General features: G+C 43.5%; 2 protein-coding genes across 3 annotated transcripts in view; one reads left to right on the plus strand and one right to left on the minus strand.

Moving 5' to 3' along the window:
- LOC115111481 (breakpoint cluster region protein-like) overlaps nt 1-4,304 on the minus strand; it is a 40,153-nt gene extending 35,849 nt beyond the window's left edge. The window contains 3 exon segments of the mRNA XM_029637568.2: nt 2,347-2,793; nt 2,796-3,990; nt 4,177-4,304. Of these exon segments, the coding sequence (XP_029493428.2) occupies nt 2,347-2,793; nt 2,796-3,702 (1,354 nt within the window). The 5' untranslated portion in view covers nt 3,703-3,990; nt 4,177-4,304.
- A 299-nt stretch (nt 4,305-4,603) lies between these two features.
- ift81 (intraflagellar transport 81 homolog) lies at nt 4,604-26,606 on the plus strand. 2 transcript variants are annotated; one of them, XM_029637572.2, is made up of 18 exons: nt 4,604-5,181; nt 5,604-5,707; nt 6,793-6,973; nt 7,588-7,677; nt 7,810-7,875; nt 8,199-8,309; nt 8,569-8,653; nt 9,283-9,446; nt 9,606-9,701; nt 14,230-14,376; nt 17,187-17,336; nt 19,092-19,220; nt 20,876-20,965; nt 22,855-22,941; nt 23,151-23,222; nt 23,326-23,411; nt 23,808-23,853; nt 24,832-26,606. In XM_029637572.2, exons 1-18 carry the CDS (start codon nt 5,038-5,040, stop codon nt 25,012-25,014), a joined length of 2,031 nt encoding a protein of 676 aa, XP_029493432.1. In that variant the 5' UTR covers nt 4,604-5,037; the 3' UTR covers nt 25,015-26,606. The 2 variants fall into 2 exon arrangements, with proteins under 2 accessions (XP_029493432.1, XP_029493433.1); XM_029637573.2 differs by having other exon boundaries at nt 5,120-5,191.
- Nucleotides 26,607-27,855: the final 1,249 nt, after the last annotated feature.

Here is a 27,855-nt window from a genome sequence, read left to right on the forward strand (position 1 = left end):
CCACTCCAGGGACAGGCTCAGCAACATGGCCTTTTTAAGACAGGCTCAGCCATGGCCTTCAAGACAACCACTCCAGGGACAGGCTCAGCAACATGGCCTTTAAGACAACCACTCCAGGGACAGGCTCAGCAACATGGCCTTTAAGACAACCACTCCAGGGACAGGCTCAGCAACATGGCCTTTAAGACAACCACTCCAGGGACAGGCTCAGCAACATGGCCTTTAAGACAACCACTCCAGGGACAGGCTCAGCAACATGGCCTTCCAGGGACAGGCTCAGCAAAGACAACCACTCCAGGGACAGGCTCAGCAACATGGCCTTTAAGACAACCACTCCAGGGACAGGCTCAGCAACATGGCCTTTAGACAACCACTCCAGGGACAGGCTCAGCAACATGGCCTTTAAGACAACCACTCCAGGGACAGGCTCAGCAACATGGCCTTTAAGACAACCACTCCAGGGACAGGCTCAGCAACATGGCCTTTAAGACAACCACTCCAGGGACAGGCTCAGCAACATGGCCTTTAAGACAACCACTCCAGGGACAGGCTCAGCAACATGGCCTTTAAGACAACCACTCCAGGGACATGCTCAGCAACATGGCCTTTAAGAGAACCACTCCAGGGACAGGCTCAATGTTTTTGCTGGACTTTTAATCAGAAAGCTGTAGCAATCGCAACTTTCTCTGTATCTGACAGCCGGTTTCCCTATTTTCTACAGGTCAAGCTGCATTGGTAAATAGGTGTTATTGTGAAGAAACAATCAAATGGTAAGACAATGAGGAAAACCACACATTACAGTGTTATTGCACTGTCCTAAAGCAAAATATTTGACCACAAGTCTCATGGACTTGTGTACTTTGTCAGAAGAGCCACACACTGGCTTACTGTTCTCATGCTGATTATTTCCCTGATTATTTGCTTGTTCATTGCACATTTGGTTTACAATCCTATGCTTTCCAGCCTATCACCTTTCATAACAGCCTATTCTCAACAACTGCTACCAAAAAAAAAACGGTTTCTGCTCTTCTCATTTGAATTATCATAGCTTTTATTAGTTGAGCCTAGCATGTCGGAAATGGAAGACAATGAATGACCCTGACTGATTTACTACAACCGAGAGTCTGCTTTTATGACTTCAGTGAAATCATGTGATATGAGGAAATATGTGGCATTGAGTCAGCCATTCACTTAGACATGTCTATACCTATTTGAGTCATCATAGACCTGAGCAACCAAAAATATCTCAATGACTGTTCATTTAGAGACTAAGAACAACACAGGGAAGAAGACAGAATATCAAATCGTGAACTTTCCCTGTCAGTCTGTGGCTAAGGAAATCAGTTCTAAAGACTAACGGAGAGGAAATCAACATTTGGCTTTTTTCATCTCCACCAAAATAATATTTTCAAGACCAGATCAAAGCAGTTAAGCACAGGCTTAATAAGAGAGGGAGAACATATGTTTGTTTTTCCTCAGCTGTCTGGAACAAAGTGTTTTATAAAACATACACCCTGTCATGTATTGATGCTTAAATAAATATTTTGCATTGAACTCGCTCTTCTCTGTCCTTGCAGTACCTAGTACCACCCTATCCCACTTAAACATTGTTGCAGTGTCAAAACGTTCGACATGAGTGACTCTCCTATTGTGTTCACACATCACAACAGGAAACACTGAGGACTGAAATGTTGATGGGAAGCCATCTGACGATGAGCCCTCCATCCTCTTTTTAGTGAGAGTTATCAGCCCTTTCCCTCCCCACCCCCAACAAAGAGCCTCCCTAAACGTATCACGCTACACAAACCCTTTTAAGTGAATTACTCCTAGACAAGGACAACAATGTTGATGTGTGCTGACACAAAAACACTCCGGGTGGACAGGGCCGAGCGACTGGGCAGCCTGAGGGCACGCACAGTCTCAATCAGGGCATCTCTAGATGAGCACTACAACACTCAATGGTAGAGAACAGAAGGGGGAAAGGGGGCAGGCATGCTTACAAAGTGAAAAGAAAACAGTCGTATAATCCACAAAGAACCACACAATCACTACGGTGCTTTGCAAAGGTGGGCTGTGCTAATGGTTTCATATAATCATATGTAAACAAATTTGGCAGAGCTATAGTACACTATAGCATCATGTTGCAGCTGCACATATAAGCACATTGCTGCATGAGGAGAGATCAAGGTTAGGGCAAGTACAGGCATCTCTAATAAACACATGAAATGGCAGTGGCTATTGAGCCCTAAGGATGCATTAACAGTTCTTGTGCTTTTTTACATAAAATGTCAATAAAAGACTTGAGTACAAAAGGACAGTATAGAGACGATGGCCTTGTAGACCTACCCAGATCTCCATGGAGACTGTTGTCATGCGAGGTCCTACTGGACGTAGTGGAGTCCCCATCACCGGGCCAGATCTGGCCTATTTTACGGACACCCACGATGGAGGCCTCGGACACCAACACTTCCTGCTTCAGACGTTTCTGAGACAGTGGGGAGGGCAGGCTGCTGCTGTCAAAGGACTGCTGGGAAATCTGGGAAGGTGAATGACTTTTCTGACTGTACATGTGATTGGTGGTAGGACTTGGGGACATGTGACTTGACTGGCCAGAGGAGAAGTCTTCCTCGCTGGACGTCAGGTTCTCATTGGAGCTGCAGTCTGGGGTGTAGCCGCCCCCAGCATCGTAAAAACTGCCAGGTGAGTAGGAGCGCCTTGGCCAGTTTTGGCGTGAGTCCTCCTCCACACTGTGGTCCCTGATGTGAATGACCCTCCCCTCCCCCTCTGCCATCAACCCCCAACATACACACTGGTGTAGGGTTGACAGTTTGTCGGCTGTCTCCCCCCATTGGAACGGATCACACTGTCCTTGAGGAAATGTGGGTTCACCTCTGTGTCATCATACAGCCCATTGTAGCCACAGCCGCCCTCTGTGGACCTGCATCTGAGCACAGATCTGCGGATCTCCCCCATAGCAGTGGATAGGTTCCCGGGCAGGGAGTGCATGGACCTGTTGCGCTCCATTTGCATGGCCTGGCAGCCCAGGCTGCTGATCTTATCTGAGACTTTCCTGTCATTGACCTTCACGAGGCCTCTCTCATGGTGGTACTCCATGTTCACGTAGAAGGGTCTCTCTGTCCCTCCAACCCCCTTCCCATCTCCAGCTGTGTGAGAGTTGGCTATCTTGATGCGCTCGAAGGTGGACCTCAGTGCTGCTACTGAGCTCATGCCCACCCTGTCCCTGTCCAGATCTGTGTCTGGGGGACACACAGTAGGCATGTGGGGGCACAACTCACCCCTCTGTTCGAAGGGAGTTACCCCATCTACCTCTCCCTCTGGATACTGTTTATAGCTCCCTGTGTCGACTGCCTCTCTCGGCTGCTCCTCCACTGTAGGCTCCTCATCTATGTGGGATGTCTGGGTGTCTGAAAAACTGGATTGGTCTCCAATAGTCATTAGGGACATCCTCTTGATGCCCCATCTCTGCCCATCATAAGCCTTCCTCTCCTTGGCCAGTAATGTCTGCAGGTAGATCATCTGAAAGCGCTCTTTGTTTTCCTCTAACTCCAGCTGCCTGATAGATGACTTGCATTTCTCCAGCTCCTGCTCAATATCCCCCAATGATTTCAGCTCCATGCTTGGGGCATCTGACTCAGGGAACTGGGCTTTCCAAGCCTCCACAAAACCTACTGGTTCAACCATAGTTTGTTTTGTTTTACCTAGTCCACTGAGAATAGAGTAATAGAGTATAAACTAAGTTTCTACTAAACTATATGATACGTTTCCAATCAAAATAATTTCTAAAGCATGACTTATAATGGCCATTAAAAGCTATTTCCACACTCCACTGACTGAATACATTTTTCACAAGACTCATGCAAAAAAAATGTCTACTTATCATGCACCATTATATTATAGTCAGATCGAGTGTTTACGGGCACCAGTGAGAATGACATGAGGCCTGTTCTCAAAAGGAGCCAGTTCAGATACCTGCAACAAAAGAATAACAAAGAATAAGTGTCCTTCCATATCTTCTGTAATGTAGGTCACAAACAATTACTCTTCATTCATCGTGAAAGCAGAATCACTGTCCTATCCAGAAGTTCCATTCAATGATTTAGTGAAAGTCCAAGAACAATTAAACATTTCCACTGTAATAGATGTTTTTAATGTTACCGGTAATTCGTTATCCTGCACCCGATTGAAAGTTAGTTTGAATGTTCTCTCGTTAACCTTACACCCACTAGACATTAGATACACTTCGTCGGATCGCACACTGGCTACGGTTACTGTGTTTTGGTCATTTTCTTTATTGAGTTGGTGCTGAAAAGAGAGGGAGGGACTTTGATGTGTCCAGTTTTAAAGACGCAGGCACGTCGAGAACACAAAAGATAAAGCCAAGCTGCAAAACAACTGGAAAATATGATTATATGGTCTATCTATATTATGTAAGTAATAATGTAGACTAATCTTTTGCTATTTTGAAAGATTAAAAACAGAAATGTTGTATTATTACGGTAAGTAGGCTACAAACCGCCTGAAATAATGATATTTGTCTCCATCTACTGGTACAAAAGAGAAATCCAGACGGACAAGAACCCGCATGCAACTCTGCGTGTGCACTTGGCAGAATCTTGCGCAGCATGTTCCACAGGCTGAACCCACTGCAGGCTGACCCTCTTGAACAAGCCGAAATAATTCCTGTTAGCAACCAGCTCGAGGACGCTTGTGTCTGGTTTCCAAGACGGATTGCCTTGTGACTGTACACGTTGTCTTAGCGGTTTAAAACGAGTTTTTCTCAAAAGAAACAAGGGGACAAGCCAGCTGGCCACTTTGTGCATACGAACGGGCTTGTCAGCGTGTAGCTAGCTATGCTTCAAGCTATCCACCTCGGAAAGTAACGGTAGCTAGGCTAGTAAATAGCTAGCAAGCTAATGCTAAGGTTGATTCTGACTTTTTGCTAGCTAATCGTCTTCACTAGCTTGCACCTAAAGTTATTTTCCTCGCAATAACATTAGCTGACCAGTTGATTTCAAGATGAGCGAGCAACTTAAATTTATTGTTGAGCACTTGAATAAAGACCCCTTCAAGAAAAACTTTAACCTGATCACCTTTGACTCACTGGAGCCAATGCAACTTCTGCAAATTCTCAACGATGTTCTGGCCGAAATAGACCCTAAGGTGAGACAATGTATGTTTGCAATGTACACAACAACCTCATACTTGATCACGAGTTGTCCAGTGGTGTATATCAAATCAAATTCAAATCAAATGTATTTATATAGCCCTTCGTACATCAGCTGATATCTCAAAGTGCTCTACGGAAACCCAGCCTAAAACCCCAAACAGCAAGTAATGCAGGTGTAGAAGCACGGTGGCTAGGAAAAACTCCCTAGAAAGGCCAAAACCTAGGAAGAAACCTAGAGAGGAACCAGGCTATGTGGGGCTATATAGTTGTCCCAGTTGATAATACCATTTTAGGCGTAATATCTTGATGATGACACCTGCCCCATTTGGAGCTCCACTACTATTGTGTTTACCAGTCAACCAAAGTGTGTGTAAAATGTGTGAATTACATGTAAATCATATTTTATTTATTTCAGCAAACTATTGATATCCGTGAAGAAATGCCTGACCAGACAGCAAAGAGAATGTTCACTCTGCTGGGGATGTTGAAATACAAACCACCTGGGAATATGTCTGAGCCGTAAGTATTCTTCTGATCAAATCAAATCAAACTTTATTTGTCTACAACAAGTGTAGACTTTATCGTGAAATGCTTACTTACAAGCCCTTAACCAACAGTGCAGTTCAAGAAGAAGAAAATATTTATCAAGTAATAATAAAAAGTAACACAATAACAATAACGAGGCTATGTACAGGGGGCGCCGGTACAGAGTCAGTGTGCAGGGGTACAGGCTAGTTGAGGTAATCTGTACATGTAGGTGGGGGTGAAGGGACTATGCATAGGTAACAAACAAACAGAGAATAGCAGCAGTGTACAAGAGGGGGGTTGGGTCAATGTAAATTGTCCGGTGGCAATTTTTATGAATTGTTTAGCAGTCTAATGGCTTGGGGGTAGAAGCTGTTGAGGAGCCTTTTGGTCCTAGACTTGGTGGTCCGGTACCGCTTGCTGTGCGGTAGCAGAGAAGTCTATAACTTGGGTGACTGGAGTCTCTGACAATATTGGGGTTTGACACCTCTGACACCGCCTATTATATAGGTCCTGGATGGCAGGAAGCTTGGCCTCAGTGATGTACTGGGCCGTTCACAGTACCCTCTGTAGCGCCTTACGGTCAGATGCCGAGCAGTTGCCATACCAGGCGGTGATGCAACCGGTCAGGATGCTCTCGATGGTGCAGCTGTAGAACCTTTTGAGGATCTGGGGACCCATGCCAAATCTTGAAACTTGAAACTATCGACCCGCTCCACTACAGCCCCGCCTTTTCCTGTAGTGCACGATCAGCTCCTTTGCCTTGCTAATATTGAGGGAGAGGTTCTTGTTCTTGCACCACACTGCCAGTTCTCTGACCTCCTCCCTATGGGCCGTCTCATCGTTGTCAGTGATCAGGCCTACCACTGTTGTGTCGTCAGCAAACTTAATGATAGTGTTGGAGTCACGTTTGGCCACGCAATCATGGGTGAACAGAGAATACAGGAGGGGACTAAGCACACACCCCTGAGGGGCCCCAGTGTTAAGGATCAGCGTAGCAGACGTGTTGTTGCCTACTCGTCAGGCAGATTTCAGCATTAGAAAACAGAGTGTTTACTGTCCTCTCTTTTTAAATACAGGAGCAGTTTCAGACAGGGCCTGGTGACGGGCAGTAAGCCTGTGATACACCCTATCCTTCACTGGCTGCTGCAGAGGGTCACAGAGCTGAAGAAGAGGGCTTACTTGGCTCGCTTCCTGGTTAAGCTGGAGGTGCCTGCTGAGTTCCTGCAGGATGATGTCATCACTGACACCTATCACCAGGTTTGTTTAACATTGGGCAAATTCGTTGGCCCGCCATGCAAAACAATTTGCCCACTGACTTCAAGGTGCAAGCATAATGCTGTATTCATAACCAAGAGGGAAGGTGATGCATTCACGTGTTTTCAACTCATTCAGAAACACGTATTGGCTCATGGCCAACAAGCTGCATCAACCATAAACTAAAAGTACTGCTATAATGCTTGCAAACAAATTACTGTGTTTAAAAAAACCATTAATAGATTATTTATAAAAATAAATGTTTTGCTGTTTCATTAACTGTCGAAAATGCTGTTCTACCTTAGTACGTGATGTCAGAGGTCAGCATGTGTGAGAAGTCAGAGCTCAGGGATGATAGATGAGTTTCCCACTAGTAATTACCAGTTGGAGGGATGTTCAAGTAGATTTTTCCTAGTCATACGTGGTAAATGCCACCTTCCCATTAGGTTCTGAATGCAGCATAATATTTAACATGAGATCTTGGCTCCTCTTCTTGCTAGACTAAAGAGATAATTAAAACCATTATTTTATTATTTAAAGGTCACTGCGTTTCTGACAGATGCTATGTGCATAACTGAGAAATATGATTCATAGTGTTTGATCTGTTGTTTTTGTAGTATGAAGAATTAGTGGAAGGATTCAAGACCTACCACAAGGAGTGTGAGCAACTGAAAAGCTCTGGCTTTTCCACTGCAGAGATCAGAAAGGTAAAAACGGGAACAACATTTTATGTTTTCCACTCATCACTTAGTATCATATGGAATTCTCTTAAGTTAAGCCACAGATGGTGATATGTGCACAGACATAGTGCTAAAACACAATCTTTTCCCTAACCTCAGGACATTGGTGCTATGGAGGAGGAGAAGGACCAGCTGATCAAGCGAGTGGAGAGGCTGAAGAAGAGGGTAAGGCAGTTAGGCAGTCTGTTTGAGGAAGCCCACCCTGTCATAATGCCTGGAACTCACAGGGATTCACAGAGTAATGAAAACATGACCTCTCATACACGCCAAAAGATTCCTTGTGGTAATGAGACGAGACAGGCATCTGACAGGCTCAATGCTTCACCCTTTTACAGGGCAGATGAGTAATGGAGTGATCATTTAGAGGTCATACTTTTAAGCCATGCCAGAAGGGGGAACTGAGTCAGTGGCAGCAGTGGCTCCTGGCAGTCGTGTGAGGTGAAACTCAGATGCCGGCACAGTATCACAGTTTTTTATGTGTCCAACAGGTGGAGTCAGTGTCCAACCACCAGCGGATGCTGGAACTGGCCAGACAACTACGGGTGGAAAAGGAGAGAGAAGAGTCTCTGGCTCAACAGAAGCAAGAGCAGAAGAACCAAGTAATGAATTGACTTTTCTTAGTCTAGTTTACATCCTGTTTTGTCTACCTTTCCAATTTACAGGCTTTGTTATCCATATGATCAACTTTACTGCATACAGAGTACAAATAAGTGATACAGACTTTAGGGGAAAGGTCTACATGTTATCACAGATGGTTGTCAATTAGATATCCCAAATCCACCTACAAGTAGATTTATCAGCATGATGTTGTTTTTTTTAGATGCTGATAAGTGTGTGTTGCCATTTGGATATGTTCAGCTTTTCCAGGCAGAACAGAGACTGCAGAGATCTCAGCAGCAGCTGAAGGACCTGCGACAGGCAGCAGCAGATGCCAAGCCAGAGAGTGAGTAGGCATGTTCTGCATCACCCTCAACGCCACAGCTGGTTGAAAGGTCAGGGACACATCAGGTCAGGCTGAATCTCTGTTAATTGTTTCACCTGTATTAAGGCCCTGTAATCATGCTGATCTTTTATGTGCTCCATTAGAGCTCACCATATGTGGACTTGCCTCTTTTTTGTTGTTGTTGTCCTGATCTACTAGTAGCATTTTTACAATCACACAGGAGATTTACACATTTACAGTTTAAAAATTGACGAAAGCAAAGATGTGGCACACCAACAAAGAATTTGACAATCCAATGACTCAAAATGTTACATATCAAAACATTTCCTAATGTGACTATTTTGTAATGGTTTTCGGTCTCATATACAGTAGGCCTACTGCGCATCAGAGCTCAACAGCAGCATTTAAGAGCACAATCTATGTTGAGGTTACATGCCCTTGAGATAGTTAATTTAGACAGTGTTATGCATACACTCTTGATCTGATTATGATGAACAGGTGTCTCAAGTTTAAGATGTGCATATCACCCTCATTTACTTCAATGAGCAGGTGTGCCTCATTGTGTTTCAAAGAATGAGGTATCCTGATCAAAGGTGTAAGAATGAGGTTTGTCTTTGTCACTGTCTCAGGCTTAATGAAGAGGCTTGAAGAGGAGATCAAGTTCAACTCCTACATGGTGTCTGACAAACTGCCCAAGGAGCTGGAGAGTAAGAGGCGGATGGTGCAGTACCTGCAGAAGGTGGTGTCTGAACCGGCCATGGGCCAAGCTGAGCTTGGGGAACTAGAGGACAAGGTGAGATATCTCTACCTACCTGAGCAATTAAGCTATTGAGCTTTGCAAGTTTGGTAAATTTGGTTCACACATATTACAACAAGAATGACTGACAATAGCCAAAAAGTTTGATTCTGACAAATTGAAAGTTTAAGTCTGACTGTTCCCCATTTTGTCCAGATTCGAGAAAACAACATTGAAATAAACCTGCTGATTGAGAAAAGAATGATGCGAAACGACCCCATAGATGATAAACTGTCTCTCTTCAGGCAACAGGTGATTCTTTTATTTTTTTCTTATTTTCTATTATCACATTCTTCAGATATAGAGTAGCGTTATTATTATATGACATAACACCAGCAATTACCTAGGATGAATGTTGTGTACATTTCAGAATGCCATTCTCTGTCATTGATACTAAACTCAGCAAAAAAGAAACGTCCCTTTTTCAGGACCCTGTCTTTTAAAGATAATTCATAAAAATCTAAATTACTTTACAGATCTTCATTGTAAAAGGTTTAAACACTGTCTCCCATGCTTGTTCAATGAACCATAAACAATTAATGAACATGCACCTGTGGTACGGTTGTTGAGACACTAACAGCTTACAGACGGTAGGCAATTAAGGTCACAGTTATGAAAACTTAGGACACTAAAGAGGCCTTTCTACTGACTCTGAAAAACACCAAAAGAAAGATGCTCAGGGTCCCTGCTCATCTGTGTGAACGTGCCTTAGGCATTCTGCAAGGAGGCATGAGGACTGCAGATGTGGCCAGGGAAATAAATTGCAATGTCCGTACTGTGAGACGCCTAAGACAGCGCTACAGGGCGGACAGCTGATTGTCCTCGCAGTGGGAGACCACGTGTAACAACACCTTCACAGGATCGGTACATCCGAACATCACACCTGTGGAACAGGTACAGGATGGCAACAACAACTGCCCAATTTACACCAGGAACGCACAATCCCTTCATCAGTGCTCAGACTAATAGGCTGAGAGAGGCTGAACTGAGGGCTTGTAGGCCTGTTGTAAGGCAGGTCCTCACCAGAAATCACCGGCAACAACGTTGCCTATGGGCACAAACCCACTGTCGCTGGACCAGACAGGACAAGCAAAAAGTGCTCTTCACTGACAAGTCGCGGTTGTGTCTCACCAGAGGTGATTGCCGGATTCATGTTTATCTTCGAAGGAATGAGCATTACACCAAAGCCTGTACTCTGGAGCTGGATCGATTTTGGAGGTGGAGGATCTGTCATGGTCTGGGGCGGTGTGTCACAGCGCCATCGGACTGAGCTTGTTGTCATAGCAGGCAATCTCAACACTGTGCGTTAAAGGGAAACATCCTCCTCCCTCATCCTGAGATGACCCTCCAGCATGACAATGCTACCAGTCATACTGCTCGTTCTATGCGTGATTTCCTGCAAGTCAGGCATGTCAATGTTCTGCCATGGCCAGTGAAGAGCCCGGATCTCAATCCCATTGAGCACGTCTGGGATCTGTTGGATCGGAGGGTGAGGGCTAGGGCCATTCCCCCCAGAAATGTCCAGGAACTTGCAGGTGCCTTGGTGGAAGAGTGGGGTAACATCTCACAGCAAGAACTGGCAAATCTGGTGCAGCCCGTGAGGAGGAGATGCACTGCAGTACTTAATGCAGCTGGTGGCCACACCAGTTACTGACTGTTACTTTTCATTTTGACCTCTCCCTTTGTTCAGGGACACATTATTCCATTTCTGTTAGTCACATGTCTGTGGAACTTGTTCAGTTTATGTCTCAGTTGTTGAATCTTGTTATGTTCATACAAATATTTTATTTAGTTTATTTTCAGAACTTAACATGTGTAAACATGTTTAAATCAGACATATCTTTGTCAGCTATATGAATTTGTATGAGCTGGCTGTTTGTGTATGGTTAAGCGTTTGCTGGCTGTTTGAACTTTTGTGGATGATTGATGTTGTCTGATGTAGTGAGGCAACTTTATTTTTCATCAACATATTTATTCATGTTATCATATTGATATTTTAATACTTTGTTTTGTTGTCTCTTTTGCTATGGTGAGGCAGATCTAGGATGAACTGCTCTGGTTTTTCACTGTTCTATACCTATTCTATACCTGTGAAATGTGTGCATGTTCTGCTTGGTTATTTTGTGTGAATTAGAATAAATGGATATATATACAGTACCAGTCAAAAGTTTGGACACTTATTCATTCCAGGGTTTTTCTTAATTTTTTTACTATTTTCTACATTGTAGAATAATAGTGAAGACATCAAGCTATGAAATAACACCTGGAATTCATGTTACTACATTCAAAAAGTGTTAAACAAATCAAAATAGATTTGAGATTCTACAAAGTAGGGCCTCCGCAGTGATTTAAGGCAGTGCTAGCTGTGCCACTAGAGATCCTGGTTTGAGTCCAGGCTCTGTCGCAATCGGCCGCAACCGGGAGACCCATGGGGCGGCGCACAATTGGCCCAGCGTCGTTCGAGTTAGAGGAGGATTTGACCGGCAGGGATGTTCTTGTCCCATTGCATTCTAGCGACTCCTGTTGCAGGCCGGGTGCAATGCACGCTGTTTCCTCCGACACATTGGTGCAGCTGGCTTCCGGGTTAAGCGGGCATTGTGTCAAGAAGCAGTGCGGCTCGGCAGGGTCGTGTTTCAGAGGACGCACAGCTGTCGACCTTCGCCTCTCCCGAGTCCGTACAGGAGTTGCAGCGATGGGACAAGACTGTAAATACCAATTTGATACCATGAAATTGGGGAGAAAAAAGGGGTTAATTCTTTCTTTTTTGGGGGGCATTCTCTCAACCAGCTTCTTGAGGTAGTAACCTGGAATGCATTTCAATTAACAGGTGTGCCTTGTTAAAAGATAATAGCATTTGAGCCAATAAGTTGTGTGACAAGGTAGGAGTGGTATACAGAAGTTAGCCCTATTTGGTAAAATACCAAGGCCATATTATGGCAAGAACAGCTCAAATAAGCAAAGAGAAACGACAGCCCATCATTACTTTAACACAAGGTCAGTCAATGCGAAAAATTTCAAAATGTCATCAAAGGGTGGCTACTTTGAAGAATCTAAAATATAAACACTTTTTTGGTTACTACATGATTCCATATGTTTTATTTCATAGTTTTGATGTCTTCCATTATTCTACAATGTAGAAAATAGTAAAAATAAGGAAAAGCCCATGAATGAGTAGGTGTGTCCAAACTTGACGTATTCAGAGTATTCAGACTCCATTACTTTTTCCACATTTTATTACGTTACAGCCTTATTCTAAAATTGACTAAATACATTTTTTTCTTCATCAATCTACACAGAATACCCCATAATAACAAAGCAAAAACAGGTTTAGAAATTTTGGCTAATTTATTAAAAACTGAAATGTTATAAGAATTCAGATCCTTTACTCAGTACTTTGGCAGCGATTACTGTACAGAATCGAGTCTTCTTGGTTATGACGCTACAAGCTTGGCGCTGTATTTGGGAAGTTTCTCCCATTTCTCTGCAGATTCTCTCAAACTCTGTCAGGTTGGATGGGGAGCGTTGCTGCACAGCTATTTTCAGGTCTTTCCAGAGATGTTAGATTGGGTTCAATTCTGGGCTCTGGCTGGGCCACTCAATGACATTGAGACTTGTCCTGAAGCCACTCCTGCGTTGTCTTGGCTGTGTGCTTAGAGTCATTGTCCTGTTGGAAGGCGAACCTTCGCCCCAGTCTTAGGACCTGAGCGCTCTGGAGCAGGTTTTCATCAAGGATCTCTCTGTACATTGTTCTGTTTATCTTTGCCTCGATCCTGACTAGTCTCCCTGCCGCTGAAAAACATCCCCACTGCATGATGCTGCCACCAACTTGCTTCACCGTAGGGATGGAGCCAGGTTTCCTCCAGAGGTGACACTTGGTATTCAGGCCAAAGAGTTCAATCTTGGTTTCATCAGACCAGAGAATCTTGTTTTTCATGGTCTGAGAGTCTTTAGGTTCCTTTTGGCAAACTCCAAGCAGGCTGTCATGTGCCGTTTACTGAGGAGTGACTTTCGTCTGGCCATCCTACCATAAAGGCCTGATTGGTGGAGTGTTGCAGAGATTGTTGTCCTTCTTGAAGGTCCTCCCATCTCCACAGAGGAACTCCGGAGCTCTGTCAGAGTGACCATCGGGTTCTTGGTCACCTCCCTGAGCAAGGCCTTTCTCCACCGATTACTCAGTTTAGCCAGGTGGCCATCTCTAGGAAGAGTCTTGGTGGTTCCAAACTTCTTCCATTTAAGAAATATAGAGGCCACTGGCATTCAATGCTGCAGAAATGCTTTGGTACCCTTTTCTAGATCTACGGACAATTCCTTCGACCTCATGGCTTGGTTTTTGCTCTGGCATGCACTGTCAACTGTGGGACCTTATATAGACAGGTGTGTGCCTTTCCAAATCATGTCCAATCAATTGAATTTACCACAGGTGGACTCCAATCAAGTTGTAGAAGCATTTCAAGGAGGATCAATGGAAACAGGATGGACCTGAGCTCAATTTCGAAACTCATAGCAAAGGGTCTGAATACTAATGTAAATAAGGTATTTCTGTTGTTTACTTTAAATAAATGTGCGGAAATGTCTAAACCTGTTTTCGCTTTGTTATTTAGGGGGTATTGTGCGTAGATTGTTGAGTTAAACATTTTTTTAAATCCATTTTAGAATAAGGCTGTAATGTAACAAAATGTTGGAGTCGAGGGGTCTGAATACTTTCCGAAGGCACCGTATATATACTGGCTGTATCTGTATTGACTGTATCTGTAATAATATGACTGTTGTGGCTCTTCAGGCATCGATTATAACTCGTAAGAAGGAGGCGAAGGCGGAGGAGCTGCAGGAGGCGCGGGAGGAGCTAGCTGCACTAGACAGAGAGCTGAACCAGAAGAACAGCCAGGCACGAGACCAGGACGGAGACGAGGTCATCCGGGGAGATGAGGTAACATTACAGTAACTAACCGCCTCTCACAGCTCAATACTCTTGTCTGAACATCATCATCCACACCAATAGTAATCACCTTCCTCACCAGTCAATGTTTGTGGAATAGGGTCATATACTTTTGTCATTTTGCAGCAAAAAGACTGCTACCACTATATACAATCTGCTCAGTATTCACTTGCAACGTTGTTCAATTGCCCACCACTCAAAACTGAACATCACTATCCAAACTTTCTCAAAAGATAGTAAAATGCATCAGAGATCATATATTTTCCATCTTTAGGGGTAAATTGATTAAACATTCTACTGTTTGCTTACGTCTACTCCGATACATAATCTTTGTTGATAAGGGTGACGTGCGGTAGTTGTGGATCCCAGTAAACATGAGACGCTATTTCTGCTCTTATGTAAACATAGTGGAGCTTACAGGCTAATGCTATTTATCCCTCTCCCCTCACTCTCCCACTTTCCCATGCAAGGTTAAAAATAGACCACAACAGGGGCTACCCGGAACCAGGACAGTATTTAACAAACTGTCTGAAATGTATTTTATTTTTATATCTCTTGTGTAAATATTCTTAATTAATTCAGCAAAACAAACTATTTCAGTGTAAATCCTTCAACTAACTTTGACATCTATGGAGGATATTTTACCGCAAAGAAAACAAACTGACATAAGGTTTTGTTTATATTTTTGTACTTTTACCCCTTTTTCGTGATATCCAATTGGTAGTTAGTCTTGTCCCATAGCTCCAACTCCCCTACGGACTCGGGAGAGGCAAAGGTCGAGAGCCATGCGTGCTTTGACGCCATGTTTGGTTAGATCACTTAGTATAAACCATTGGCAGAGAAAGGTCTCTCAAATTTGAGTACCTTTTTGCCTCTGCAACATAGTGCCAGGAGCCATCACTCCTGTGTGTCAACACACCCTGTGCCTGGCTCTGTAAGATCAAGGATAAAGAGAACGACCACTCTTCACATCTCAGACTAAGCCTGTTCCTGTTTGCAGCGCGACCTTCGGCCATTAACAGGTCTATATAGTTGGTGGTAGCTGATGCATAGGGCATGTGCTGTACCCATATGTTGTCTGAGTGGTTTATGGGCAGGCGTTCCACACTCAGTGAAAACATTGCGCTGACAGCTGGACAGGCTGGCGAAGCACAGGAGCTGCATGTCTGAAATAGCATCCACTTTCTCCCTGCTCTCCTCCGTGCCCTGTTCAATGTGTGTGGTTTCATCTGCTCCTCTGGATAATGAGTGCGTGTGTTTGATGTGAAAGGAAACTCTAAACCTGACTTTTTCTCAGTATGGTAACAGTAGGTGAGAACCCGGATGGAGGAGGAGTCAGGGGATTTATGGTAAATGGAAAGGGTCTAGTCACACTGGGCTTATCTGTCTCTCCCCGGGTCCATGGGTCATGGTGGAAATGAGCACCTTATCAGAGGTATTTTCCATTATGCTGCTAACATGTCATCACATGTCACCCAGCAACTGCTCATCCTCAGTGAGCTTGCTTTTACACCCACTACAAACTAGTCCACCATGGTGCTAGTGTTCCATCATTACATACACTGAGTGTACAAAATATTAAGAACACCTTCCTAATATTGAGTTATTGGCCTCAGAACCGCCTCAATTCGTCAGGGCATGTACTCTACAAGGTGTTGAAAGCATTCCACAGGGATGCTGGCCCATGTTGACTCCAGTGCTTCCCACAGTTGTGTCAAGTTGGCTGAATATCCTTTGAGTGGTGGACCATCCTTGATATACATAGGAAACTGTTGAGCATGAAAAACCCTGCAGCATTGCAGTTCTTGACACAAACCTACTACCATACCCCGTTCAAAGGCACGTAAACCCTTTGTCTTGTCCATTCACCCTTTGAATGGCACACATACACAAACCATGTCTCAAGGCTTAAAAATCCTTCTTTAACCTGTCTTCTCCCTTTCATCGACAATGATTGAAGTGGATTTAACAAGTGACATCACTAGGTCAGTCTGTCATGGAAATAATAATGCTTTGTGTTCACTTACACCCCAAATTCCCCCAACGTAAATAACAGATGTTTGCTCAGTCTGGAAAAGCTATTCACCCTGCCAAAATGGATTTCACATATAGTAGGTTACTGCTATTTATAAATATGCTCAGTGCATATACTGAATGGGCACAATGTTTCATTATCTATTATAAACTGGGTGGTTCGAACACTGAATGCTGATTTGGCTGAAAGCCGTGTTATATCTGACCGTATACCATGGTTATGGCAAAAAAAATAGTTTTACTGTTCTAATTACTTTGGTAACTAGCTTATAATAACAATAAGGCACCTCTGGGGTTTGTGGAATATGGCCAATACACGGTTAAAAGCTGTATCCAGGCGTAGTGCGTAAGAACAACCCTTAGCCGTGGTATATTGGCCATATACCATACCCCCTCGGGCCTTACTGCTTAACTATCCCAATGTGCTGCATTTTCCAGAACTATCCTCCTGTCCAGAGTATGTGTGTGTCTGACACAGGGTCATGATAAATAGTTCAAACCCTTCAAAGTTGTGTTGTATAATTTAGCAGCTGTTTTGGGGACATATTGTATGTGACGAGGGAATGCTACGCAGCCTTATTCTGGCTGCTAATTCCCTCTCAACCTTGTCTGCCCTTGATGTCCCAAAATAAAACAAACCATACATTCTTGCGCACAAGCCATGCATGCCCCAAGTGACTTACAGGACATTTTCTGGGATTCTCCAGAAGGAATACATTTTGACATGCATATCATTCATGACAATAGTCTCTCTCGATTCCTCTCAGTTTAAACGTTTTGTGGGGAAACTGCGCAGCAAGGGGACGGTGTTCAAGAAGAAGCGTCAGGAGATTACCGAGCTGAGAGCTGAGTATGGGGTCTTGCAGCGGACAGAGGAAATCCTAAAACAGAGGCACGAGGTTGGCCAACAGCAACTGGTAACTATGCACCACAGCAATCCCCTTCGCAGAAATCCACCCTACCACCATACCTGCTCCCCTCCATACCTCATAGAAGCCCCTGTATGTGTATAGTGGGACACTTACCTTTCCATCCTGCCCTTGTTCATGCAATGTACATTAACAGTAAAGTGACATACCTTCCTGGAAATGACTTCACACCTCCGTTCCCTCCCAGCCTCTGACTTGCTGATAGCCTGGCTTACACAGTAAGGGCTGGGCTGCTGCTATTTGCGATGGCTGAATCTGCTCTTCTCTCTGTCTGACGCTGGTATTTTTTTAAATCAGTGGATATTAGTATCTGAGCCCTCTCTCCTCTCACCACCTGCATTCCTGTTCCCATCACTCACCCACCCAGTCACCCCAGTCCAACTGTTACCCCTTCAACCTACAACTATGAACCATTTACTGCAACAATGTTGGTTATAGCCTACTGTATAACCCAAAACTCACTAGAAGCCCTGCTTGCAACTGTGAACTATTCATATCAGAACCAAATATTATAATGTAATTTAATGAGGTCATTTACATTGTCTTTATCTGTGAACAGATCTGCAGGAGAGGGATGGGTGCTACATGGGAAGGAAATTGTGTTTCTTTTCATAGATCACAGATTTCTCACTCATAAAATAGACCACACACACGTCCTGCTATCTCAACCGCATGTAATCTTCTCTTCTTGGAGAACAAAGTGGCCTCTACTCCCAGGTGTTGAGCTGCCCCCTGCCTGTTTGTGTGGACACAACCCTTCACAGTGCTTAGAGCACAGGCGCCAGGGGTCATTTCAGGACTAGGCTCCATGCTGCTATATATCCTACCAGACAGAGAGGGAGTAACTCAGTCACTGTTTCAAGTTTCAAGTTTTATTAGTCGTATGTACAGGATGTACACACAGTATTTCCAACTAAATACTTACTTGCAGGTTCCTTCTCGACAATACAACAACAATAAGAAATAATACAAGATACGAGTACAAACATAAAGTAAATGGCAGTAGAATAGTAGATTTTTAGCGTAAGCATAATATAGGATGGCACAATTTATAGTCCAATATTTACACATGTATCAGGGAAGGGGGGATTGGGGCCAAGTGTTTAAATTGTGCAGTTGTGATGTGTGTGTAGCATGAATATATGTGTGGATGTCTGTGCGGGTGGGTGTCTGTGTGCATGTGTGGAAAGTCAGTGCAGGTGGTCAGTCTAGTTCAAGTGTTCAGCAGTCTGATGGCTTGTAGATAAATTGTCTCTGAGCCTGTTGGTATCAGACCTCATGTTCCGACACCGTCTGTCTGACTAAGGGATTGAACAGTCCGTGGCTGGGGTGTGTGGGGTCCTTGATAATGCTGCGGAACTTCCTCAACCACCGTTTCTGAGTTATAGCTATAGGCTTACATTTGTTGACATGGTGCAAACGAATCATTAACAATTAAGTCAGGTGAGCCACTGTATACATTACATGGAGGTTTACTCATTGCAAATTATTAACTTGAATTCACTGATTTCATCTTACTGCCTTCCAGCTCATGTGGGTGTGTAGACTACATTGCTCAAATGCCAGGTATTTCTCGTGAACTCTTGCCAGGTCCAGTCCCTAAACTGACATTTGCCTCAGGATTCTAACACTGGATACAATCGCATCATTTTATGCTGCTGCATTACAAGGCTGTCATATTTGGTGTAGTTACTGATGTGTCACCCCATATGCCTTCTCATGCTCTTATTGTGGTCCATTTAGCAATCCATGGAGGCACAGAAGGGGATCTCTGGGTACAGTGACACTCAGGAGGAACTGGAGAGAGTGTCAGCCATCAAGAGTGAACTGGACGAGATGAAGGGGCGCTCGCTGGACGACATGTCAGAAATGGTGACTATATCGGGATCGGAGCCACTATCTGAGTAGCATCTCACTTTACCACAGTGACAGATCTTTCCCCACTCCAGACCGCCCATACTCAGTCACAGGATCATGCTGATTGCGTTCAGATGCCCCTTCTAATGGGATACACAAACACAGCACAATTTGTTTTACCAGAAGTGTCCTAGTCCTGTTTTGTTTGTGTCATTGATTTATTTGCATTGATTTAGTGACTTGATACCTTTTGAAATAAGACTTGTGTGTAATTAATCTGTCTTTTTGTGGGGAAATGAAGAGTAATTGGATCACCAAATCACTCTGTTTTATCAATCTGTCATCCCATTGCATTGAAGTCCAAATAGAACCATTTGCAGCCGTTTAGGCCCCAGTCCAAGATGTTTTTGAAATTATTTAAAGGGTAGTCAGGGCTTGTGGTTAAAGCTGGCAGCTTGCACACTTGTGCTGCTGCCAATGATTCAAACATTCCTGGCTGTAGCCATAAAGTTGACTTTCACTCACTTCACAATCTTTGGCCTTAGATAGCTTTGCCTCTGAATGCACACCCTGTAAGGCCCCTGCTTGTGTACAACACAGGTGACATAAACTCAGCAAAAAAAAAAAACGTTCTCTCACTGTCAACTGCGTTTTATTTTCAGCAACTTAACATGTGTAAATATTTGTATGAACATAACAAGATTCAACAACTGGGACACAAACTGAACAAGTTCCACACACATGTGACTAACAGAAATTGAATAATGTGTCCCTGAACAAAATCCAAAAGTAACAGTCAGTATCTGGTGTGGCCACCAGCTGCATTAAGTACTACATTGCATCTCCTCCTCATGGACTGCACCAGATTTGCCAGTTCTTGCTGTGAGCTGTTACCCCACTCTTCCACCAAGGCAACTGCAAGTTCCTGGAAATTTCTAGGGGGGAATGGCCCTGCCCTCGCCCTCTGATCCAACAGGTCCCAGATGTGCTCAATGGGATTGAGATCCGGGCTCTTTGCTGGCCATGGCAGAACACTGACATTCCAGGAAATCACGCACAGAGCGAGCAGTATGGCTGGTGGCATTGTCATGCTGGAGGGTCATGTCAGGATGAGCCTGCAGGAAGGGTACCACATGAGGGAGGAGGAACTCTTCCCTGTAACGCACAGCTTTGAGATTGCCTGCAATGACAACAAGCTCAGTCCGATGATGCTGTGACACACCGTCCCAGACCATGACGATATCGATCCCGCTCCAGAGTACAGGCCTTGGTGTAATGCTCATTCCTTCAACGATAAACGCAAAGCCAACCATCACCCCTAGTGAGACAAAACTGCGACTCGTCAGTGAACAGCACTTTTTGCCAGTCCTGTCTGGTCCAGCGACAGTGGGTTTGTGCCCATAGGCGACGTTGTTGCCGGTGATGTCTGGTGAGGACCTGCATTACAACAGGCCTACAAGCCCTCAGTCCAGCCTCTCTCAGCCTATTGCAGACAGTCTGAGCACTGATGGATCAAGACAGGGTCCGGAAAAAGGGACGTTTCTTTTTTTGCTGAGTTTATAATGATTATTATGGTCATAGTCATCTTTAACTGACATTTATGTGGATTACTTTTTCCACCAAATCAGGATGTTGGCAGATGGGTTGAAATATGTGATGCTTTTTTTCAGGTGAAGAAACTGAACTCAACGATAGTGGAGAAAAAGTCTGCCCTTGCTCCGATAATAAAGGAACTGAGGCCTTTGAGACAGCAGTGTCAGGTGAACGTCACATGCTATAAAACTTTGTCTGCAGTTTCATCTTCAAATTGTGTCATTACACAGATCTGTGTCTATAGAATAACCTAAATGTACAGTACCAGTCAAAGGTTTGGACACCTACTCATTCATGGGCTTTTCTTTATTTTTACTATTTTCTACATTGTAGAATAATAGTGAAGACATCAAAACTATAAAATACCACATATGGAATCATATAGTAACCAAAAAAGTGTTAAACAAATCAATATAGATTTTAAATTCTTCAAAGTAGCCACCCTTTGCCTTGATGACAGCTTTGCACACTCTTGGCATTCTCTCAACCAGTTTCACCTGGAATGCTTTTCCAAGAGTCTTGAAGAAGTTCCCACATATGCCAAGCACAAAAAAATGCTTCAGAGTTCAAGTAACAAACACATCTCAATATCAACTGTTCAGAGGCGACTGCGTGAATCAAGCCTTCATGGTTGAATTGCAGTCAAGAAACCACTACTAAAGAACACCAATAAGAAGAAGAGACTTTCTTGGGCCAAGAAACACGAGCAATGGAAAGCATTCCAGGTGAAGCTGGTTGAGAGAATGCCAAGAGTGTGCAGAGGCTGGTAACCCTAATGAACTTATCCTCTGCAGCAGAGGTAAGTCTGGGTCTCCCTTTCCTGTGGCGGTCCTCATGAGAGACAGTTCCATCATAGCGCTTTATGATTTCTGCCACTGCACTTGAAGAAACTTTGAAAGTTCTTGAAATTGTCCGCATTGACTTATATTCATGTGTTAAAGTAATGATGGACTGTCGTTTCTCTTTGCTTATTGAGCTGTTCTTGCCATAATATGGACATGGTCTTTTACCAAATAGGTCTATATTCTGTATACCACCCCTACCTTGTCACAACACAACTGATTGGCCCAAACCCATTAACAAGGAAAGAAATTCCACAAATGTACTTTTAACATGGCACACCTGTTAATTGAAATGCATTCCACTACCTCATGAAGCTGTTTGAGAGAATGCCAAGAGTGTGCAAAGCTGTCATCAAGGCAAAGGGTGGCTTCTTTGAAGAATCTCAAATGTAAAATGTATTTTGATTTGTTAAAACTTTTGGTTACTACATGATTCCATATGTTTATTTCATAGTTTTGATGTCTTCACTATTATTCTACAGTGTAGAAAATAGTCAAAATAAAGAAAAACCCTTGAATTAGTAGGTGTGTCAATTATTGACAGGTACAGTACAACCACAGATTAAAAAGCATTACAAATCATGACATGAGGCCAAGAGATTTGACAAAAGAAGCGGGGAAAACCCTGAGGCATCAGCCAGCTGCTGTTGACTTCATGCAGGATTGTTGTGGAGTCCATTAACGATAATTGAAACAGTTTATGTGCATAGTGTACGACAGGGAAAGCACCTCACATCTCTCAGCTAAAGCTGGGGATCATATTTTCCATATTGTGTTCCCTGAGTTGGTTGACCATCATACTGGCTAACATTTACTAATGATGAAAAGTTACGTCAGAAATGTATGAATATACTCAGCTAGAGCTTAGGCTTAAGTAAAACAGTGCAAATACATGGGCTTTGATCTGATAATGATATGAAAGGGGTTGGGGAAACTAGAACTTATGCATACATAACATACTAGAATGGTAAAAAGTGTTGTCATTGTACTCTGTCTTTTTAAATTATTTTGAATATGTCCATGTATCTGTGAATGGGTATTTCTTTGGGTTCATGTATCTGTGAATGGGTATTTCTTTGGGTTCATGTATCTGTGAATGGGTATTTCTTTGGGTTCATGTATCTGTGAATGGGTATTTCTTTGGGTTCATGTATCTGTGAATGGGTATTTCTTTGGGTTCATGTATCTGTGAATGGGTATTTCTTTCATGACAGGACCTAACTCAAGAGTATGAGGAAAAGAAGGCCCAGTATGACAGCTGTGCTGCAGGTCTGGAGAGTAACCGATCCAAACTGGAGCAGGTATAATATGAATGCTATGTGTAGACCCCTGGTCTATCTACCAACACACCCAACAGATCAGCATATCAAATCTTCTCTATTTACATCATTGGAATGTGCTCTGCGCGAGGACCAGTTCAGTACTGCCATAGCAACAAGCATCTGATGCTTCAGGCCTGATGCTTCAGTTTCCTATTGCCACATGTTTTCATTCACCACCTCCATTGCAGGAGGTGAGAGCACTGAGGGAGGAGATGGCTCAGGAGGAAAACCGATACCACTATATCAACTGCATGAAAGAGGTAAGGGGTTCAGGTAGCAAACAACCCCTTCCCCAACACCTGTTCTGTGACCGTCAACCAGAGCTCTCTCTCTCTCTCTGCCCATCTCTCTCTCTCTTCACAGATCATTGAGATGCAAATGCAGCGAGCAGCAGAGGAGATGAAGGCTTACGTGTCTCCGGATCCGCAAGAGAGGAGGAAGACCATCAGGTGAGTCTGCCAGCTGCTTAGGATTTCTATTACTACAGTCACCTCCATATGCTACGATTACAACACAATGGGTGCATACCGTATGCTACTGTTGCCACCCACCTCCCCCTATACCTCCCTCAAAGTACACACTTACAGCAGTCTGTTAGTAGATTCACCCTCATAGGTCACCCTCATTTCCAAGTGTGTCCAGAAGTATTGCTTTGCTATAGAAAAATATGTAAATCTATTTATATTACTGGTTTAATAAAATATGTTATGGATGTTTGCTATGTTGTTATTCAACTACTAGGTAGTATTTTCCTTGTAAAACTCACAGTAATGTCATAATAGCAGCATTGAGCTTGCGAAAGTGAAAAGGCTCACATGAACTCTGACCCTCTGGCTGTTTCACAGGGAGCAGTACATGAAGAACATTGCAGAGCAGGAGTCCCTGGGCAAGGTGAGCATAGAGGTGCTGTTTGTGCTTTGTCAGGGTGCAGGCACGGTGCCAATCCTGTGCTGCACTGGCATCTGAAATGGATCCCCTGCAAACACAGGCACCATGCTTTGGGTTCCTTCCTTCTTCACCCTGATAAGAGGGATGCCAGAGAGGAGGAAGGGTATGGCAGAGGGGGCTCAGCTGCATTCCTGCTAAACCATTTGGCCCAGTAGACAAACTGTAATGTAGATGTGCTGCTGCAGTAGACCAGCAGTGGAGGCTCCTCAGAGGAGGAATGGGAGGACCAACCTCCACAGTAAATTTCATAAAAATTGTGAAACATTAAAAGTAATCCTTTTTAAATAAAACTATACTAAATATATTCACGTCAAAAATAATAGATTAAAACACACTGTTATTTATGAAAATCTACAGTAGCTTCAACAGCACTCTCTAGGGTAGCACCATGGTGTAGCCGAGAGGACAGCTAACTTCCATCCTCCTCTCGGTACATTAACTTCAATACAAAACCTAGGAGGCTCATGGTTCTCACCCCCTTCTATAGACTTACACAATATGCTGTAATAGAAATAAGTCCATGCTCATACAAACATTTTTACTACACACCAGTATAGGTGCAGCTTGTATAACACAATGTCCATCCTCATCACTGGAGCAGCTGGAGGGATGCATGCTGATTTCTCTCTACCCTAGCTCTGTCCTAGTCCTCATCTACACTCATCTACATTTCCCCACCCCTGTCACATTCGTGACAAGCTACTTCTTTTTTAGGGTTATGAATAGGCTATATGCTAATTCCTCTAAGTAGTAAGTATTTGATTGGTCAAGCTTCCCGTTAATTTTAAAAGGATGGCTTGCCTTGCAACTTATAATGAAAAGGTATTCAACTGAAAAAAGGCCATTTAACAATGCTGATCATACACTGTATGCATGTTGGGCTGACATTAATTTTTAGTCTTTCCCTTTGGACAACAACAGAAGTTGCGTGAGCAGCAGAAGACTGTGAGGGAGAGCCATGGGCCGAACATGAAGCAGGTGAAGATGTGGCGCGACCTGGAACAGCTGATGGAGTGCAAGCGCCAGTGCTTCCTGAGGGCCCAGAGCCAAGCCTCCATTGGCCAGGTCATCCAGGAGGGCGGTGAGGATAGGCTGGTGCTGTGAGGACGAGGAGAATATTAAAGCAGGGCCAACTCTGGTACACTAAGCTCTACCACAATGACCAGGACTTCTCACTCATCTAACTACTGGATTTAGTTTGCCAATTATAGTTCATTAATCTGTTCTGTTTGTCTTGCATTATATATATTTTTAGGTGAGATAATTACTCTTCGTGTATCAAAACTACTCTGCTTTCATTGCCTACAGTTAAAAGGATTCCATTCATCCAATCTGTGTTAATCCTGGTTTAGTTAGCGATTTGTGTTGTTTGTAAATAATCCCAAAGTAGGATTTAGTTTAACTGATTTATCTCCTGTGAGGAACACCTTTCTGGTGATGATATTGTGAGAGTTGCCTGATGAATCCAGAACCAAAGGGACACATGTACCAGGAGGTTTCAGCCAGATAAGATGTTTAACTCTCTCTGGCCCTCTGACTTTAAACAAATCCACAGCCTCCATTTTAAGAATACAGTTTAAACCTATGTGTCTAAAGATAACAGCGTACAATGTGTTGCACTTGGGACGCAGCTGCACTCAGTTATTTTGGGAAACAACAGCCACACCTTGGGTAAAGGAGCTTGCCAGTTTTGGAATTCAACTGGGCCTCTGGTTCAGATGGAACAGTGCAGAGTGAACTAATCAAGCATCATTTTCTTGCATCTTGTACTTTGGTGAAGTATATTTCTTTGTAACACCTCTATGTAACACCTTTATTTGTTCCATAAATTATACTGAACAAAAATTTGCATGCAACAATTTAAAAGATTTGAATTACAATTCATATAAGGAAATCAGTCAATTGAAATAAATTAATTAGGCCCTAATCTATGGATTTCACATGACTGGGCAGGGGTACAGCCATGGGTGGGCCTTAGAGTGCATAGGCCCACCCACTTGGCAGCCAGGCCCACCCACTGGGGAGCCAGGCTCAGCCAATTAGAATGTGTTTTTCTCCACAAAAGGGCTTTATTACAGACAGAAATACTCCTCAGAACCACCACCCTCCACTCAGAAGCTGGATTTGGAAGTCCTGGGCCGGCGTGGACACACGTGGTCTGCGGTTGTGAGGCCAGTTGGACGTACTGCCAAATTCTCAATTTTTGGGAGGTATCTTATGGTAGAGAAATGAACATTCAATTCTCTGGCAACAGCTCTGGTGGACATTCCTGCAGTCAGCATGCCAATTGCATGCTCCCTCAAAACTTGAGACATTTGTGGCATTGTGTTGTGTGACAAAACTGCACATTTTAGAGTGGCCTTTTACTGCCCCCAGCACAAGGTGCACCTGTGTAATGATCATGCTGTTTAATCAGCTTCTTGATATGCCACACCTGTCAGGTGGATGGGTTATATTGGCAAAGGAGAAATGCTCACTAATAGGGGTGCAAGCAAATTAGTGCACAAAATTTTGAGAAATACACTTTTTGTGCGTATGAAAAGAAAATGTTTTTTTTTTTCAGTTCATGAAACATGGGACCAACACTTTACATGTTGAGTTTATATTTTTGTTCAGTATATATATTATATGAGTTACATAATATCCTGTTGTACTTCTCATTTAACTTTGTTCATAAAAATATATTCTTATAGAGATTCTCTGGAACTTTTGTATACTTATTAGCGAGTAGTTCTGAAAGTAGGCCACATGAGCCAAAAGTGGTTCATTAAAATTGCATACTACGTCACATATGTGCAGATATGTACACCACGTCATTGCTCTTGCTCTGCTGTGTGTGCATCTTCACTCAATTCGTGAGGAGCTGAAGCTCATCACACACCTAGGGTGTTTGGGGGAAAAAAAAATACATTGTTCAGTAGTCACTTTCAAAGGGTTCTAATTGAGGTAAGATTATGCATGTATTGACACATCCAGTCCAAAGCGGGAGGTTTAAAAATACTTTTCACCAAAAGCATGTATTTATTGATTTAAAGTTTATTGGTTGTATTTCTGTCTGACTAGTCACAGCCTTCTAAAAGGGATGGAAAACAATCAATGATAAATCAAACTGACCGGTCATCCTTAGAATAAATCTCCTATTCACAAATCAATCATTCTGAATACCTGTCTATAAATGCTGATGTGTCTCCTTCCTTCCTCTGGGTATAGCATATACACTATAAATAGAAAAGTATGTGGACGCCCCTTCAAATGAGTGGATTCTGATATTTCAGTCACACCTGTTGTTGACCGGTGTATAAAATCGAGCACACAGCCATGCAATCTCCATGGACAAAAAATGCCAGTAGAATGGCCTTTCTGAAGAGCTCCGTGACTTTCACCTCTGTTATTGTGAAGGACAACAATGGCTCAGCCACGAATTGGTAGGCCACACAAGCTCACAGAACGGGAACACTGAAGCACGTAGCGTGTAAAAATTGTGTCCTCGGTTGCAACACTCACTACCGAGTTCCAAACTGCCTCTGGAAACAACGTCAGCACAAGAACTGTTCGTCCTGAGCTTTATGAAATGGGTTTCCATGGCCGAGTAGCCACACACAAGCCTAACATCACCATGTGCAATGCCAAGCGTCGGCTGGAGTGGTGTAAAGCTCGTCGCCATTGGACTCTGGAGTAGTGGGATAGCATTCTCTGGAGTGATGAATCACGCTTCACCATCTGGTAGTCCGACAGACAAAGGTTTGGCTACCTGCCCCAATGAATAGTGATAACTGTAAAGTTAAGTGGAGGAGTAATAATGGTCTGGAGCTGTTTTTCATGGTTCAGTTTGGGCCCCTTTGTTCCAGTGAAGGGAAATATTAATGCTACAGCATACAATTACATACTAGAAGATGTTGTGCTTCCAACTTTGTGGCAACAGTTTGGGGAAGGCCGTTTCCTGTT

Source organism: Oncorhynchus nerka, linkage group LG27 (genome assembly GCF_034236695.1).
Source record: "Oncorhynchus nerka isolate Pitt River linkage group LG27, Oner_Uvic_2.0, whole genome shotgun sequence".
Lineage (NCBI taxonomy): Eukaryota > Metazoa > Chordata > Actinopteri > Salmoniformes > Salmonidae > Oncorhynchus > Oncorhynchus nerka.

Excerpts from the sequence above, each read along its gene's own strand:
- ift81 (XM_029637572.2), top strand. The coding sequence starts at position 5,038 with ATGAGCGAGCAACTTAAATTTATTGTTGAGCACTTGAATAAAGACCCC. Across the intron at positions 8,310-8,568 it reads AGCAAGAGCAGAAGAACCAA|CTTTTCCAGGCAGAACAGAG; the intron begins GTAATGAATTGA and ends GGATATGTTCAG. Across the intron at positions 9,447-9,605 it reads TTGGGGAACTAGAGGACAAG|ATTCGAGAAAACAACATTGA; the intron begins GTGAGATATCTC and ends CATTTTGTCCAG.